Raw genomic sequence first — 19,619 nt, 5'->3', positions numbered from 1 at the left:
CCTCTCCTGTGTCAGGAAAACAGGTACAGAAAGCAGCAGTGATACCAGGCAAACCTATGGAGATGTGAACCTACATGTGTGTTAACAGACAGCTGTACCAGTTATTCTAAAGCTCAGACTTATGGAGAATGGCACTAAGGTATATGTTTGGTAAGACTGAATACATTTTCATGCATTTAATCAGCTGATGAATTTATGTATACAGTTTCAAAGGAAAGCTTGAAGGGAGTTAACTTGAAAATATTATACAGGAGAAAAAATATAGATATATATTGTATGTCGTGTATCGGAATTCAGTTAAAAGATACTGAGATATAAGTTTTGGTCCATATTGCCCAGTTCTACCTCTACCCGAAAATTCTGGTCTTTTAAAAAATAATAGAAAAAAAATGTATTTACTTTTGTGTTTTTTGTAGTGTTGGTGCCACAGCCTACTTCGTTTTTATTGCATCACCTGAAAAATCCTGTGAACATTGACTCAGTGTTGAGAATTAAAACACATTTTCATTGGTGAGGGTTTTAGACGACGGTTTTCAACAATAAAACTAGATTTGTCTTCTGGTTCAGATGAAAGTATAAATTGGGGGCTTCCTTGCTGTAGTTCTTTTTTAAAACACAGAACAGTTTTGTCACCTGTTTTCCCGCTACGTTTCGTTTGCGGCTGCAGACTTCCTCAGGCTGACGCTGATGGAGGCGTCACTTCCTTCTCCGTTTATCCGCGGGCAGCAGAGGATGTTGTCGCCCTCTGCTGCTTGCTCTCCCCTCTCCGACGATGCAGTCCCATGCACGATCCAATGTGTAAACTCCATCGTCCCTGTTCATGGTCTCACATCCACGTCTCCTTGTCTCGATAGCTTCTTTTATCCATCTTTTGTATTTTTATTGTTCGGTGTTTATGATCCTTGTGTTGTCCCAGTCCAATACGGTATTTTCTCGTATGCAGTGATCTGTTACGGCTGACTTCTTTATTGTGCTTTCTGCTTCTTCTTTTGCTGCTCTTGTGTGTTTTCGACTTGCCTCTTTCTCACACTCCTTTCTATGTTCTATTGTTCGTGTGTTGAGATGGCGTCCGGTTTCTCCTATGTATGTTTTATTGACGGGTTCGAGAAAGAGGGAGCACATCACCCCAAATTTAGCTTCGCTGCACTGGCTGCCTGTGGTTTTTAGGGTCCAGTACAAGGTTCTTTTATTGGCTTTTAGAGCTGTACATGGCCTTGCTCCGCAGTATCTGTGTGAGCTTTTAGTAACTTTCTCCCCGTCTCGGTCACTGAGGTCAGCCGACCAGTTTCTCCTGGAGGTGCCGAGAACAAAGAGAAAGCTCAGGGGTGATAGAGCTTTCTCAGTAGCAGCTCCAAAGTTGTGGAATGCACTCCCGATTCAGATTAGGATGGTTTCATCACTGTCGGATTTTAAATCACTCTTAAAGAGTCATCTGTTCTCAGTTGCTTTTAATTCAGTTTGAGAATGCATCTGTTTTTAGTAGCTTTTGTCAGTTTGATATGTTTGTTTTATCATGTTTTTACCTTGTGATGAACTTTTTATCTTGTTTTTAGAATTTTTAGGGAACTTCTGTTCGTTTTGTCTTGTTAAACACTTTGGTCAGCTTTTATGCTGTTATAAAGTGCTATATAAATAAAGTTGACTTGACTTGACTATTGCAAAGTTTGCATGGGATTTCGTAAATGACTCCACATTTAAGTCCAGCTGGTATTTTGTCTTTTGGGTGCACTAGTCTGTTTCTAACTGTTGTGTATGGTTTTGTTGGTGTGTTTATGTTGTGTTTTTTCATTGTTGCTCTTATTTTTTCTGTTATGCCTTTGATGTATGGTAGGGTTATCACTGGTTCTGGTTCTTGTCTTTCTGGGTTTCTGGTTCTTTGCTTAGGTTGTTCTTTTCTTTCTGTTTTTGTTTGTTGTTTTCCTTTGTTTATTGCCCATGTTGGGTATCCGCAGGTCTTTAAAGCATGTTGTATGTGTTTGTCCTCTTGTTTACGATCTCTTTCTTCTGTTATTATGTTTGTTCGATGATATAATGTTCTGATTACTGACATTTTGTGTATGGTGGGGTGTTCTGATGTCCATAATAGATATTGGTCTGTGTGTGTTGGTTTCCTGTATGTGTTTATGTTTAGGGTCCCGTCGGTCTGCCTGGTGATTTTCATGTCCATAAATGCTATTCTGCCTTCTGTTTCTGACTCATAAGTGAACTTTATGCTGCCTGTGTCGTCAATGTTATTCAAGTGTTGTGTTAGTGTTTCTGTTTGACCTTTTGGTATGCTTTTCAGTATGTCATCCACGTAGCGTTTCCATAGTTTTATTTTGCAGTTTGGGGGGGCGGTGGCTATGGCTTTTTGTTCCAGGTCTTCCATGAAAAACTCGCACAGGGTGGCTGTTAACGGGTTACCCATGGCGAAGCCTTCCAGTTGTTTGTATATTGTGTTGTCGTATGTGAAGTAAGTGGAGTTAGCTACCAGTCCTATCAGTTGTGCTATGTCATCTGCTGTGAGGTTTGTTCTTTTGTGTAAAGTTTTGTCTTGTCTGATTCTGTTAACTACTATGTCTATGGTTTTTTGGGTTGGTGTTTTTGTGAACAGGGATGTGACGTCATGTGAGATGAGTATGTCGTTGTCTTCTATTGTAATCTCCTTTAGTTATTTTGCCAGTTCTATGCTGTTTTTGCAGTGTTGGTCTGTATTTCCTAATAACGGGCTGATGATTCTGCTGATATCGCTTGCCATATTGTATGTTGGTGTACCTATGCTGTCAACTATTGGTCTAAGTGGGGTGTTTTGTTTGTGTAGTTTTGGTGTTCCATATATTCTTGGTGTTATGTTTGCTGTAGGTATCCAGTGTTTGTACATTTTTTCTGTTATTTTGCCTTTTTCGTGCAGTGGCTTCAGTAATTTTTTCATGTTTTTCTTAATGTTTTCTGTTGGATCTTTTTTAAGTATTTCATATGTATTTTTGTCCTCTAGCATCTGTTTCATCTGTTGTTTATATTTTTCTCTGTCCATAACTACTGTGGTTCTTCCTTTATCTGCCGGTAGAATAATTATCTGTTCATTTTTGGATAAAGCTGTCATGGCTGATTGTTCTTCTTTTGTAATATTGCTGTGTTGAATTTGGCTGTTTTTTAATATCCCAACTATGTTATTTCTGAGTTCTGCTTTCTTTCCCTCATCTGTGATCTGTTGACATGCTAGTTCTGTTGCTACAATAAATTCATCATATGGTATTTCTTTTGGTGTGACTGCAAAGTTTAAACCTTTCTTTGATATGCTTTCTTCTGCTTCTGTTAGTTCGTATTGTGAAATGTTACATACCCATGAGCTTCGTGTGGTGTTATCTTGTACTTCTTTTCTCTTTTTCTTGTTTATGAGTTTGTTTAACTTCTTTATGTGTCTTTCTTTTACTTTTGTGAACTCTTTTTCCTGTTTTTCCATCATGTGTCCTTTAATTAGTTCATCCATTTGTTTTAACAAGTTTGTAATTCCTTTTTAAGTCCAGGTGTCTCCTTTCCAGTTTGTCTTCTACTTGCTTCTGTTTGGTTATGACGTTCCTTATCCTCTCCTTGAGCAGTGCTCTCTGTGCTCTTTCTATTATATTTTGTGCCGTCTTGGTCCGGATCGGTGTTTTCAGCTGTAGGCTTGTGGGTGTGATGTTTTCGTCCCGGCATCTTAAACAGAAGCGAAGATGGTTTCTTAGACGTGCGCGTTTCTGGTGTAATCGCTCCAAATGGCAGAAATCCTTCGTTCCTTGTTGTCCATATTTCTCTTTGAACATCTTAGGTTTGTTCTTGCTGTGTCGTATTTCTAATTCCATGCTGTAGTTCTTTTTTAAAACACAGAACAGTTTTGTTACCTGTTTTCCCGCTACGTTTTGTTTGCGGCTGCAAACTTCCTCAGGCTGACGCTGATGGTGGCGTCACTTCCTTCTCCGTTTATCCGCGGGCAGCAGAGGACGTTGTCGCCCTCTGCTGCCCGCTCTACCCTAAAAATTGGGGGCTTGTCGGGGATATGAACATAGGACTTTGTTTGTGCATGATACTGGTGATGACCGTCATGTTCAAAGCAAGATTTCTCAATTCTGACCCACTTCACCATTAAAAATTACATAAATAGAAATCACTACTCCACAAACTTGATTGCGTCTTTTGCTCCTCGATTATTTAATTTAAAGCTGGGTTATTAATGTGTCCAATATATCTAAAGTTTGAGTTTGTTTAAATGATAGGAGGGACATTTAATATTCAAGCTACCGTAAAATTATTATTGCAGTTCTGAAATCCTTGAAATTGCTTGAATGTTTTCATTTATAAGGTTTTAAGAGTTGTTGAAACTGGTCCTAGCTCAGTAACATGCATGAGGCCAGGAAGCAAAATAACAGATTTGTTATTTTTCTGCCAGAATTAATTCCATCAAGCACTTTTCTGATTATTCTAAAGCAGAATCTTTAAAGAAATTGTGGATAAAACACATTTTCTTGTCGTCATTGTTTTTCAGTAAATCATCAAATCTTGGAAAGTCTTGAAAACTTTCATTGAATGTGCTTGAATAAGGTTCCGGGGAAACTTCCTGATAAAGGAGATGATTTATATTCTGCACCTCTCAAGTGGACTGAATATTGTCATGCACATCCTCCTGTTGCCTCTGTTTCCTACAGAATGTTCAACCTACTGTTGTTCACTGGTTTGTTTCTGGATTTGGCTAATTTTGTCTTTGTCTTTAAGCCCCGCCCCCTCCACACAAGTTCCTGGGTGAGGTAAAGCCCCTGGCCTGTCCAAACACATGCCAGTACTCAACAGTAACCATCTAAGTTACTCTGCATATTTTTCTTAAATTTTAAACCATGTAGGCAGATTCCAGAAGTGCAGTCAATCCCAGTTCAATGACACTCTACTCCCATGCTCTCATAACACATAATCCACTCCAGCAGCCCACTTATAGACTCAAAAACCAGCTCTGTGAACTGTTTTGTTGTTTAAATAAAGTCCTCATGGAAGGTCTGATCCTGTTTCTCCTCATCGCCACAAACCTGTGACTTTTGTTGGAACAAAACTCTTTCATTTAGATTTTTACGCAAAAACAGGCTTTCTCCAATAAAAACCTGCTATGTAAGGAACTGAATCAGTTTCTGTTCTCTGGGGAGTGGGTGCTCCCTGAATGGTCATTGCTGCAGAAATAACAAAAAAATCAGCATTTACTCATTATTTTTCTGAAAGGTGTAAAATGATTCTGTAATATTATTGGATGTTTGGGATTAGTGGCAGTAAAACATTGCCATGGGAAACACAAAGGAAGGTCAGAACTGTGTTGCCCAGCAGTCACTGAAATGTTGGATCTTTAATCAAAGAAAACAAAAAGCTGCTCATTTTGGTTGTGATCAGCGGCCCTTAAATACACCCACAGTTGGGCTACATCAGAGTGCTTTTTCTGTGGGAAAATTAGTAAATGAAACTCAAAGCACACTGATCCTACTGCTTAAAAGACCAAGTTTACTGAAAGAAAAATATTTTTTTTATGTTTTTGAAGGTTCTCAGTCATCCAGGTCATTGTAGTCTAATGAGCTTTGAAAGAAAAGCGTCTGGACTTCTTTGAGTTGCTTGAAGGCGTTTCACCTCTCATCCGAGAGGCTTCTTCAGTTCTAAGGTCAAATGGTGGAGAGTCCCAGATTTAAACCCAGTGGGAGTTTCCCCCCGAAGAGGGAACAAAAGACCCCCTGATGATCTTCTACATAAACACATGAGCCAAGGTGTGAGGGTGGGTGTGGGTCCTATTCAGCCAGAGTTTCGGGTGAGCTCATTGTGAAGCCTGGCTCCACCCTATCATGTGAATTCCTGGGTCAGATGGCCCAGGATATGCGTGGGCGTTGAGGCATCTGGGAAGGGATCTCAAAACTGGATTATAGATGGCAGACAGTTGGTGTCATCTTGAGTAGGAGTCATCTTTGACAGTGAAATGTCTTTTGTGCAGCACTGTAAGCAGCTAACGAGAAACTGCTTTTTTCAACTAAGGAACATCTCGAAACTTAGACGTATGGTGTCAAGAAATGATTTGGAGCTCCTCATTCATGCCTTTGTGTCTTCCCGTTTAGACTATTGTAATAGTTTATTTTCTAGTCTGAACCAGAAGGAGCTCCATTGTCTACAACTACTGCAGAACTCTGCCGCAAGAATCCTGACGCGCACGAATAGGAGGTTTCACACATCCCCCAACCTAAAGGAACTTCATTGGCTGCCTGTGTCTTTTAGGTTCAAGTTTAAGATTTTGGTTCTTGTTTTCAGAGCCCTGCATGGACAAGCTCCCTCCTACATTAGAGAATTGATCCAACCCTACACCCCAGTGTGGGCTCTGAGGAGAGGATCTTAATCTGCTTAAAGTTCCTCACACTTACTATCACACTAGAGGTGACCGTTCATTTGAAGCTGTAGCTCCTAAGCTCTGGAATAACCGGCCCCTCACTCTGCGTTCTGTTGATTCTGTTGACAAGTTCAAGAGTGAGCTTAATACTCATTTATTTGTTCAGGCATTGGTCTAGTTGTTTTAGGGCTGTTGTGTTTTCTTTGTGGTCTTGGCCTTTTACGATATGTTTTTATTTATTTTTATAAATTGTTTTTATTTATTGTTTTTATTCACAGTTTTTGTTTTCTCACTTCTTGTTTAAACTTTTACAATGTTTTCAAGCACCTTGTGGCTTATGCCTGGGAAAGGTGCTATACAAATAAAGTTTACTTACTTTTTCTCCACAGAGATCGGCTCACAAGGCATTCATTTCTAATAGAGACCACTGCAGATGTGTTGACAAAACGAGTGAACTTGGTCTTTGAAATGCATTTTTTTTATTTTAACATTTAATTTAAATGACTGTTTTTGTCTTCTGTCAGACTTTCACTACCTAAAAGATGTTTTTCTATATTAACTCATTAACTGCCAGCCGTTTCCTGATCAGAAAAGCCCTTCACTGCCAGCATTTTTCAGCGTTTTCACTGTTTTTTTTTAAGTCACAGAACGTTGCGCCCTAGGATGATGTCAACACCAAAACTATCAAAACAAAGAGGAGACTCACCTCTCACATCAAGAAGAATCTGCGTGTTTCAAGCGTTATCCATTCTTTCATAATCAGTTGTCGAATTGTGATCGGCAGAAGCTTTTCCAGTTCGTGCCTCACTTTTTTACAGCAGTGGCCCAAAACGATCTCCTAACACATGGATGTTCTGCTTCCTGGTCATGTGATGTGTGACGTACGCGGATGAAGATCGGCTTTAGAGCTGAGATGTGTGTTCTCACGGTGCGGGGGCTCGTCCGACGCCCACACAGGAAAAAAATGTGAACGGTTGGATTTAAAATGATGACGTTTGTCATCAATGGCAGTTAATGAGTTAAAAACATGATGCAGTGCAACATAGCATTTATATAAATGATAATAACCCTTTGAGTCATTTTGAGTTTATTCATGTTGCTTCAAGGCGAGTTAGATCTGAGTTTAGCCGTTTGCAGAAGCAGAAGGAGCTTCAGGCTTTTGGATAAGGATTTCTGTCGGCGCAGCAGGACGTTGGACAAAGCACAGACTATTGAATTATCTCCTACAGCTCACTGCATTGGACTTTCTGGTGGGTTTGGCTCAATTATAAAGCATTTTGAACACCTCGTCAAAAGAAATCAGGCTGGGGAAAAAAAATACCAGGAAGACATGTTGCAGGTAGAAATGGGACCAAAAGATGTGGGAGATTTAAATAAAACCTGGAAAAATGTTGGCGCAGTGGAAAAGTGAAAACCAGCAGCTAAATCTGGTGGTACTTTTTTCCTCTCTGCTCAGCTGAACAATGAAAAGTTTAATCATTTGAGACAGACACTAATTAGTGGCTCACCCTGTTATTTTACAAAATGACAGATTTAATTCCAGTTTGGATGTCATTTTGTCTAATTACCCAAACGACCTGAAAGCTCAACCCGAGCTGGACTTACGCTTCAGTGCTGAACATCCAAGTGTTGCTATGCAGATCCTTTTATTTTAGTCCCTAACATGATTTTGACCCGTAATCTATCTTAGAAACTTCTGGCCTTCATGATAGGATGCCAACATTTATGCCGAAGTTGATTTTTTGGGCGTCCCCGTTACATCATATTGTCCTCTACAAAGTGTGGATCACAGCTGATCCAGGGCTGACCTATAGGGAGAGATGTGCAAAGACACAAAAAGTTCAAGGATTAAATCTGCAATATTTAAACTGTGTACGTGTCTGTCTTCTGCTTCCTGTTTTCATTATGTGAGGGGATTAGTGCATTAGTATTGATGCGCTCAGACTTGTCATTCTTCCATTCATCACATTTCAGCTCCAAATGATCACAGGACATTTTTAGATATTTTGTCACATTCGACTTTGCCAACTTTATTTTATTTTATCTAGCCTTCAAAGTGGCGTTACAAGTGCAAAAGCTAATCTTTTTTGTGTTTTTGTTAAAAAAAATAAATATAAAAAATCTAAATCTAAATATGAAGGTCACAACACACTCGTAGCAAAAGACTCTTATTTAGAAATATGCCAAATTGTAAAAACCTTTTTTCTTGCACACCGACTCCCTGTTTGGACATCCAGGCTCCCATAGCAGCTCTTTTCTGCTTTTATAGCTTTCTTTGTGTGACTGAAGTTCTAAATGAAGTTTAATTAATCAGATAGTTACTCAAACATTCTTTCGACTTCATTTGTCATAACAATTTTTATGCTCGTTTTTGTTGATTCTAATAATTTTATTTTTGTAAAATTTTGTCCTTCAATAATTTAAATCTCTACTAAACGGCTCAACTCAAATGGCATGACAGTCTCCTTTACATTTCTGCCATGAACTTTCTCTCTACGCTCTTATTTTGACGAGCCAAACCTCAGAATTCCCGGGGTGTTTTTTTGGCTGTAAAGGAGGAACAAATGTGGTTTGTTTCTCAAAAATATTAAAATGATTTTTTTGTCTGAAATGAGTCGTCCCACTGTGGCACCCCTCAAGACTAACAAAGGGTTTATTTTAACATAATCCAAAAATACATCCAGAGGAAGTCTAGCCACCTAATCCCCACGCTCCTTAACCATAAACCTCCTTCTGTGATGTCATCACAGCTTTGTCTGTAACTGGAATGCCGCATGTGTCTCAGCTTCTCCTCTAGGATCAACACAGCCTTGAGCTCCCCACTGTTCTGACGGGTGTTGATCCCAGGGATCCGATCAGGACATTGGCAGGATTTGTTTTTTGGAACAGCTTCCTGCTGCAGCAACACCGTTGTCTCAGAAAGGTTCAGATGCCGAACTGAATCAGACCAAATCACTTATAATCTGAAGATTAGACGATGAAAGTGATAACTGAGATGAGATCTGCTCACAATATTTGTGATGTGATGTTTGTTTTCTTCTCCAGTTATGTCAGAGTGAGAGGACGAGAGTCTGAAGCCAGAATCAAACCAAGCCGCTACTATTGGAAGCTAGCATGAGACACAAAATTTCAGGAAAATCTGCAAATTATCTGATGGAACCAAACTGAATTATAAGTTTTATGAATCAAGGTCATGTAGCATAATGTTTAAGTGTCATGCAAAATAATTTGATTATAGTCACAAAGTGGTGTAATAATATCACAATTTGACTCAAACCCCAGATGTGTAACGTCACAATATGAAGCTAATCATCGCCATTATATTCGATGTGTGTGTGTCCACCGGGTACGCAGTGTCGCATCTTGGATAAGGGGGAAACTCTGGCTGCCAAAAGGGAAGCTAACGCAGAACTAACAAAAAATAAGTAGTATGTCAAAGTTGGGCATTTTATGCAGTGCTCCTTTATTGTGCAGAAGTCAGTTTTTTTTTGTGGTTATCAATTTCATATTTTTTAGATGTTTGCTTGTTTACTTGCATGGATTTGTTTTTTGAGCATGGGACAATGAACTTCCTTTGGGTATTTTTAAATCCTGAAACTGAACCCTGAATTGAACCACACAGTGAGAGACGTCAGTAGGTTTTTTACGCTGTGAGGAGACAGCGGAGAGCAGCCGGCCAAAAGCCTGTCCAAGGCCCTTGTCCGAACAACTCTGGCGTGTTCTCTTTCTTCAGCTGGTTTTATTAAAACACAGGCAAACAAGGACAAAGAACAATCCATCACTGTCCACACTTAACCAATAACACTCTTTTCTATCTAATGGGCTCGACACACGGGAGGCGACATCGCCTCTCCTCCATTCATTTTCAATGAGACATGCGCGACAAAGCGATAATCGCAGGTCTCCCTCCTACAAAGCGAAACACAAAAAACGTGCGTGTGAAATTTTTGTGCTCGTGCACATGTCGTGCACGAACGACCCAGCAACGCGATCCCAGAAAGTTGAAACATTTTCAACTTTTCATCACTGTCGCTCGGACGAGGACCAATCAACGGAGGTTTCATTCATTGACCAATGAGCGGGCAGGATGCTCCGTACACCTCCAAGCAAACATGAAGGAGAAGTTGACTATTATTATGTTTTATATAGTAAAATCAGAAGTAAGATTTCACATAACTCTAGCAACACCTTGTGAAACATCATATCTACCACTTTATTAACTCTGAACCGCTTGAATAACCTTAATTCCCTCCAACCTGACACAGCCAAACAAAACAACGGAAGTTTCAATTTCGCCATGGAACAGAACGTGTAGACGGTTTTGCCGCTGCTGCGGGTCGCCTCCCGTGTGTCAGGTAATAAAAGCGATGGCGACAAATTTCGCTCATCGCGGTCGTTTGTTGCCTCCCGTGTGTCGAGCCCATAAGGCGGGACCTTCTAAAAAGGAAGTCTCAAGTTACAGGGGTGGCTGCTAGCTTCCCTGTTGCCAAGCAGACCCTTCCCAACCCCCTACAGATAAACATCAGGCCGCATACCACAGAGCCAAGAAAGAAGAGGGAAGAACTTTGTGGCTTACTTCTACTTCACAACATATGATTAACATGTGATTACTTAAAAAGGAACATTTAAGACAATGATACATTAAAAATCTCCAACAACTTCCGATTGAGAGCAGCTGCGCTGCTCATAATCACAGACCTATACGGCTCGGGATTGGACCCCTGAGGGGTTTGGACCTTTCATAAGAACGCTGACAGGTGAAGGAGGGGTGTGCAGTGGAACGGGGAAAGCAACAACAGAGCAACAGCGGGATCTACGTTCCTGAAACCAGCTTGGATTGCGGCACAGGCACTTTCTGTCTCCTGGGAGAGACCAGAGGACGCCACGGGAGGATCCAGCCGTGAAACCAAAATAATTCTACGCCCGCCAAACAGCTAAGTAAAGGAACGTGAAATACTGTTGCTGCAACCTGCGTGCCTGTGGATTCTGGGGAGAAGTGAACGCTCCCCCTGAGGTATTTCCTTGTGTTTTCCTCGGAGAGGCAGAGGCGGAGCTGAGGAGAGAAGAGGAGTGGGACAGCGGCACACCCTCGGCTGATGACGCATTAGGGCGGACGTAATCGTTGAAGGGACGAGGCAGCCCCAGAAGAGGAAGTCGATCCATATTTGGGAGACTTTATTTTATTGGATATTTTACATCATACATTTTAGATATTTTCTATATTAGCTCTTGTTATTTTACATGTCACATATTTTAATCCTTCCAGTGTTTCCTCTGTGGAGCCCTCTGCCTCGGGACCGGTGGTCGGTGGCAGTGGCTGGGGCGTTCCTAGGGTAGTGTCCAGGTAGTGGTGGGGGTTGCCACCCTCCCGCCCAGGGCGCCCTGGATTGGTGTCTTGGCTGCTGCCGTGGATCTGCTGCTGTCGAGGCAGATGGCTCCCTTGATGGCGGGTCTTTCATTACCTGTCCAATCTGAGCTCAGCCTAGTGTGTGTGTGTGTGTGCGTGCGTGCGTGCGTGCGTGCGTGTGTGTGTGTGTGTGTGCGCGCGCGCCTGGGAATGGTTTGTGGATTGGGGGTGAAACTGTCACAATTGTATTAAGTGTGGAAAAGGGAGGGAATGTGGGTTATATGGGTCATTTTAATCTGTTAAGCACTTTGTGTTGCATCCTATGCATGAAAAGTGCTATATAAATAAAGTTTTGATGTAATTTAATTTGATTCTGGCTAAAAGCAACCATTAGATTTGTTTAGCTATGGGTTAGCTCAGTTAGCTTGTAGATACTTTGGTGTTAGCCATCTGTCCCCACCCTCAAAGGCCCACTCTCAGCTTCATTTTTGTATTTTCCATGAGTGACGAGACGCGTGACACAGTCAAGATGGCGGTGGTTGGAACTGCCCACTGGGCATCAATAACCAGCTCTGTGGCTTAGTTGTAGAGCTTCTGCCCTGGGACCGAGAGATCGGGGTTCAAATCCCAGTTGGGTCACACCAACGACGGGGGACCCAGTGCCTCCCTGCTTGACACTCTCCTTTAAGGAGTTGGATTGGGGGGTTAAACCACCAAATAGTTCCCGAGTGCAGCTACAGCTGCAACTCACCGTTCCCCACGGAGATGGGTCGAATGCTGAGATGAATTTCACCAGTGTGTGATGACTAATGGGACTTTAATTCAGCTCTTCAGAAACCTATGGGTGATGTTTCCAGATGGACCCCAGATGTTCAACATGACTACTGAGAGATATCTGTCGTGCAATCATCAAATAGAAATAAAGATTTCTCTTGGATCCCTGACTTTATCTGCTGGAGGTAATATACTTACTACTCATAGCTACTCTTCACAGCACAAATAGTTCCCTTTTTAGTAAAATCTCTCTTGTTGTTCTTGCTCAGTTTTCATCTGGGGCACTGTCTAGTCCCTGGAAGCCATTGAGGATCATTATGTTGGATAACGTTGTGCCTTGTTGCTAGAACGTTTCGCTCAGGAAACAACAAAAGGAAGCATACAATAAGATTCATCATCCGCCATATTAACTAGCACTTAAGCTGCTTTAATTCAAAATGATGTTGAGAAAGTCACATTAGAGGTGTCCGGTTTTACTTTGCATTCAATTGAATTAATAGACGTACTCTGCTTCATCATAATTGAGTTTCCCTGCTAACCGAAGCAGGAGTAGCTGGAAAATGTAAAGCAAACAGAACAGCACATTAGCGGGCTGGTGCTGGAGTTTATTAATGGAAAGTAGAGGAGCGGACTCACTGTAAAGAGAGCACAGACCTTTGTCTTTGAGGCGCAGAGGCCATTTAATTGATTAATAACATTACAGAGTTCATTTGATTTTAACGGTGTAGGATGCAAAAATGTAATAAGTGACAAATGTAGAATAAGACAGGTTTGTTTACCTATTTAGTCAGGTGCATAAATAACCTAACACACTCTTTTTGTTATTTTGATTCTGAAATTAACTCCGCTATGATTTATTGAGCATTTTTAAACATGAGATATCAAAAAGGATGCTAATTTATATCGTGCAACATGACTCAACGCGTCACAACTGCAGCTTTTCACATCAGCAGCCTGCAGGGTGTCGTCTCTTTATGGAGCGCGGATATCCTCATTTGGGTAAAAACGGCCAAACAGCGTGTGATTACACAAGCCAGCGACTGAATGTTGTTCATGTGCCATTTCAGGAGACCTGAGACCGTCTAACGATTAAGCTCAGATTTCCTCCACCTGCATGTTTTTTCTCATAATCAGAAACATCCTGGAGTGGCACGTACGGCCCTGAAGTCGGAGCATTTTTATATTCCGATGCTAAAAACTCAACTGTCGAGCTTTTTTACTACTTCTATTAAAAAACGAAACAAACTCAAGGTTTGTTGTCTCCTTCCAAAGTTAAAGAGCTTTTAAAGGACTCGTAAAGTGGCATGCAATGAGGACATTTTCTGAGCATCCTTTGGAGAGAAGACAAAAAATGGATTGGACAGTAAAATGAGAGAGTTTAAAACGTCCACGAATTCAGGGAGACGTCACTGGTGATTCATGTGGAGGGAGTCGGCTCCTCTGGGATCTCTGATTGAATCCTGCTGCGAAATCTGCAGGAAGCATTTTCAACAAACTGTAGTGGAGACGGAGGTCTGTGTGATTTTATTATTTGTGTGTTCACGTCAGGTAACAATCACAGATTTTTTTGCCCTAAAATGGCTCCTGAAGCAAGACAGAGGAGCATTTTCACATGAAACACAGATTTGAGGAATGTTTCCTTTTCCCAGGAATGATGTGATTGATGATGAGTGACGTTTTGCTCCAGAAGGGGTTCATCTGGGGATTTGCCTCTGACTTCTCAGGTTAGCCTTGGGAGGGAAGAGCCTGGAGTAGAGCTGCTGCTCCTCCACGTTCAGAGCAGTCAGCTGAGGTGGTTTATTTACTAGAAAAAATTTAAACCTTGTTTGGTCAAACAATTCCTCGTTTAACTTATTACCTGCCAGCGTTTGTGAGCATTTTTACTGGTTTGTGAAGAGCCACAGAACATTGTGCTCCATGACCATGTAAACACCAAAACTACAAAATGAAAGAGTAGACTCGCTTCTTACACCAGGAAGAATCGGCGCGTTTCTAGCTTTTTATGTTCTTTCACAATCCGTCGTTGAAGTGTGAGCTGCAGAAGCTTTTCTGTTTAGCTCCTCGCTTTTATTTTACAGCAGCATCCCAGAAGGATCTCCTTATTCATGGATTTTCTGCTTCCTGATCACGTGGCATGTGACACACGGGTGAAGACCAGCTTTAGAGCTGTGATGTTAGCTCTCAAGGTGCTGGGGGGGATGGGCCCCCATTTTTTCCAAAGTCAGTTTTGTCTCCTGCAATTTTTACCATCCAAAAACTGTATTATGCAATATTAAATGGAAGCTGGTTGAGTACTGGGACCAAGCGGAAAACAACCGATTGTGTTTTATATATTTATACTGCAAAGACACACCCCCCCAATGGCTGGGGATCGTTTCCAGGCCTGCCCCGTTAAATAACACAGTTGATGTATTTAAACAACTTTCGTTGTCAATGGCAGTAAATGAGTTAAAGAACAATGCTCCCAAATAACTGATCAGCAGGGGGCGCTCTGGAGCAAATTGAAGCCTAAGAAACTTAAACTTTTTGGCTTAAAGCTTCATCTGACCTTCAGTGACAGCAGCTAGAGATTAACTCATTAACTTCCGGCTGTTTCCTGATCGGTAAAGCCCGTCGCTGCCAGCGTTTTTCTGCTTTTTCACAGTTTTTTTAAGTCACAGAACGTTGCGCGCTAGGATGATGTCAACGCCAAAACTAACAAAACAAAGAGGAGACTCACCTCTTACATCAGGAAGAATCCATGCGTTTCGAGCGTTATCCGTTCTTTCATAATCCGTTGTCGAATTGTGATCGGCAGAAGCTTTTCCGGTTCGCGCCTCACTTTTTTTACAGCAGCGGCCCAAAACGATCTCCTAACACATGGATTTTCTGCTTCCTGATCACGTGACATGTGACGTATGCGGATGAAGATCGGCTTCAGGGCTGGGATGTGTGTTCTCACAGTGCGGGGGCTCGTTCCGACGCCCACACAGTAAAAACATGCAAATGATGACTTTAGTCATCAATGGCAGTTAATGGGCTAAAACAAGATCACTAAGAGATCAGGTGATGATTGATGGCTATTCTTCTTCTGCTGAAGCTTTTAAAATGTTTTCTATAATCAGTGAGGCGTCCAAATAATCACAACATGTGTTTGTTCAGTGAATCTAATAGTTTATCCATAACTGAGTGGAAGAACGGAGCGGTATTCCTATCATTTTTAAAAGCGGAAAACCACAATGAAGAAACCCTAAATGTCCACTTTCCCATTGCCTCTTTCACTTTCAAGTAGCTCTTATAAGCTTGAAGTTGTTGGGCTGCTGTGCATTTATTCAGTTGATAGAAACGGCCTTATTCTGTTTGTGGTTTTAAAAAAAAGCGCTGAGGCAAAGGGAAATCCGCTGCATATTCACACAATCATCAGCCGGCGTAGAGGTGCTCACAAATTACATTTCTAACTGACTGGGTATAAAACCCTCTGATAGCTCTTTAGGGTCTGCATGTCTGTAATTTTTAGATGCTGAAGTGTGTATTTCTCTCCCCCGAGAGCCTGGAGTACTCTGAAGAACCAAAATAGCAAAAAACGCAAAATTACATGGATGCTATGGGAAATCTATAAACATGCAACACGCTTGGTCTGAGTTAATCAAGAATTCACTACATGTATGTTACTGTTATTGTCGTATTTGGAATGTTTTATGCTCAGCGCCTTTGCAGGTGTGAAAAGCACTACACAATGATTGATTGATTTCTGATCTGTGGGTTAGGGTTAAGGTGCTTCAATTTATTTAGAAAACTACTGATGAGCAAATAAAAAATATGTTGGTGATTATTATGATGATTATGGAAGCCCATTCCTGACACATAAAAGAACCTATACGTCTCATGGTGTATCATAATTTTGAGTGTAAAAGTCATTATTTAAAGTGACTGTGTGTATTTTCCTTGGCGATAGGGGCAGTACATACCTAAATCATTGCAAGCAAGCAGTATTTTTGTGTTTGAGTAAGACCTTACCAACGGGTGGCCAGTAGGGTCAAAAATCCCAGGGAGCGCAACCTTCAGAAAAAAGACAAGCAGGTCACTGGCAACGAGTGCAGAGGTAAATGTGTAAAACGTTTATGAATGGTGAAAGTTTTTTAACCGTTCATTACAAATCAGTAAATGATTTTTGTCCTCACAGGCTTCCTTAGAAGGAAACATGGCATCAAATATGGTGTCACCCAGAGACTTAGGGTGTTTCTCAATGTCAAGGCGCCTGGCCTTGCGAGGCGATGTCTTGCGAGGCCAGGCGCCTTACTTACGAGGACACTGTCCATCCTTGGTCAAAGAAAACTGTTAAATGGAACAGACTTGCATCACGTGACCGCGGCTTCCACGGCGGTCACATAACATCATGTGACACGGAAGATAACACTATATTTTACACGTATTAGTTTCAATATAAATATAAAATGAGCCTTTTACTCTTTAAATTGTGTGTATGTTTATTAAATTAAATATATAAGTGAGTTGCTACCCGCTAGCCACCGAAGCTGCAACTACTAAGCAACTAACCAACAATAGATAACTTTTTTGGATAAAAAAAAAAGATTTGAAATCTGTTGACTTACTTTTAAACTTGAAATTTTCCCCCGAAGTAGCTGCCGGCGTCTGATCCGCCATCCTTTTGAAAATACCGCAGTGTATTCTGGATAATTTTTGTCCAAGGCTAGGCTACAAGACACCTCCCGTGTATCTTTGCTCAGCTACCTAAATGGCTAACAAACAGAGAACACACACCTCGGTAGAATATGAACATTGGAACACGCCTTGGCGGTTCCTGATGATGTATCTCCTAGACAACCAAGGCAGGACCAAAACATCAAGGTGAGGTTCCTTGGCATTAAGAAATACCCATTGACCCGCCCTCATGTACTTTAGACAAAATTTGGTTATATGTTAGGGCAGGGCGATATGGGCGAATTTATATCACAATACTGTATATTGAGGATTTCACCTCGATAACGATAAATGGACGATAACTACAGGTATGCGCAAAAACACAAGTAGTCCACAAGATGGGGCTGTCACATGTATCATGTTGAGTCACATTTTTACGGGACTCAAGGTTTTACAGGTTCTTAAAGGGACATGAATGTCGCCAACCTGCACACATCTTTTCTTTTTTTTTATTATCAAATTTATTGACATGGGAAAAATCATCACAATAAGAGTCAGAAATGTCGATATCCAGCCCTATTATATGTTAAGAAGCTGCCAGTATTTTTCAACAACACTTCAATGGATGTTTCCAGAGATTGACGGTAAAAACTACACATTGTCTCTTTAAAGATTCAAAGTCATTATTGTGACTTTTAGAAGTATAAACATACCATGTGACCTTTTCTTTCTTTTACGTGGCATAATGGGCTTCCATGTGTTAGTATAAATAACAATAATAATGTCCCCTGCCCATGAAAAGAAAAGAGAATAAGCACAGTTTCATACTTAGACGCTGCACTGTTTTCTCATCATAATAAGCATATTCATATTTTGAATTTGACACTGTACAACACTGTTTTGCTGTTTTACCCCATTGCTTTCTTGGAGATGTTTACTCTAAACTTGGGAGGAAGAAATGTTGCTGCCCTACCACACTTGTTGCTGAATCTCTTGCACCAGCAGCCTCCAGGCCATTGTAAAACTTCTGTCTGGTCTCTAAAAGCCTTGCTTCCGGCTCCGTTTGTGAGACTCTGCAGTATTAGAGCTCCTATTTTTGATGCGTCTTGTTACGTTTCCTCCGTGCCATCTATGAACTTTTCAAGTTGCGTGCCATCTGTAGACCGAGGCGAGGGTCAACATTGTTGGCGGGGTTGAAGATACGTGGCATGACTAATGCAACAGCCCATCAGCGAAGCAGCCAGTTTGGGACTATCGTCTCCTTTTGGGGGCTGCATTGATCCCAGGTCACAGAAACATTATTAGAAACAAACATGTTCAAGTCGATTTGTTGGACCTCATTAGTTCATCTCTACACACGGATCCTCAAATGAGTCGATTTCCGTCGAAGCAAAAGTAATAAACCGGTAGAGGATCATTACTGAGGTCCTGTTTCCACTGTGTGGAAAGAGTTTTATCTCTAAGAACATTATGAGGACATTAACTCATCATATGCTCTCAAAACAGCATCAATCAGCTTATCACTGATTGGATGATATTCAAAACACAAATGTCAAGATTGCAATTACTGCACTAGCATATCTTCACAAAATGAGTCCTCCTAACATGCATATTCGCTTTTTAAAAAGCTAAATTAGAATATCTGTTTTTTAACTGCTTGGAGGGTTTTTGGTGCCACGGATCTGATGGTGTTGTGATGATTTCTTTTCTTTTCAGGTCAACAAGACTGAAGACAAGTCTCTGGAGGAACGTGGACGGATCATGATCTCTCTTAAGTACAACACACAGAAGTCGTGCCTGATTGTGGGCATCATTCGCTGTGCTCACCTCGCCGCCATGGATGCCAACGGCTTCTCTGATCCCTACGTTAAAACGTTAGTCATAACTTGTCATAATTTTATCTGTTAGCTGATGTTATCCTACTCTGAGAGCTATCAGATTTGCGCTCAACATCCATTAAAATTAATTAACTTTTAGCTATTGTTGTGAAAATTCAGTTCGCTCTGGTGGCCAACAGGCTTTTTGATTGCCTAGATGTCACATTCAACAGGCAGCATGTCCATTTGTCCCCAAAAATCCGACCAAGACAGTCAAACATGTTTGAAAGCCTGAATTTAGGATTGTAGCGATCCCGACCAGAGCACTCTTAATACACCACGCAAGGTAGGATTATCTGATAAGATTATCTTTAGAGTTGAAAATCGGAAATCGTGCACATCCTTCAGATTATCAGAAGGTGATGAGCAAGCCAAAAAATACAAACGTTCTGTGAAGATATTGCAGTCTCCACATTTCTTTTGACGTAAAACCTTAAAGCAGCCGTGTCCAAAGTGCAGCCCAGGGGCCATTTGACCCTGGTGCATTTTTATACAATTATAAAATAAAATAAAACTTTTTTTTGTGCCAACAGGCGAAAAAACACAAACATTAAATCGACAAGTGTGACTTTAAAGGTCATAAAATGAGTTTATTTGATCTAAATGTTAATGATCAAATAAT

At 41.0% G+C, this 19,619-nt stretch overlaps 1 protein-coding gene across 1 annotated transcript in view; it reads left to right on the top strand.

Moving 5' to 3' along the window:
• Nucleotides 1–19,619, top strand: part of doc2b (double C2-like domains, beta) — a 224,129-nt gene that overhangs the window by 189,120 nt on the left and 15,390 nt on the right. Inside the window, exon 6 of the mRNA XM_054730968.2 lies at nucleotides 18,837–18,994. Within this exon, the coding sequence (XP_054586943.2) occupies nucleotides 18,837–18,994 (158 nt within the window). The remainder of the gene's footprint in view (nucleotides 1–18,836; nucleotides 18,995–19,619) is intronic.

This window comes from Nothobranchius furzeri, chromosome 10 (genome assembly GCF_043380555.1).
Source record: "Nothobranchius furzeri strain GRZ-AD chromosome 10, NfurGRZ-RIMD1, whole genome shotgun sequence".
Taxonomy (NCBI): domain Eukaryota; kingdom Metazoa; phylum Chordata; class Actinopteri; order Cyprinodontiformes; family Nothobranchiidae; genus Nothobranchius; species Nothobranchius furzeri.
Note: the sequence above shows the minus strand (reverse complement) of the source record. Positions and strands in the feature narration are given on the sequence as shown.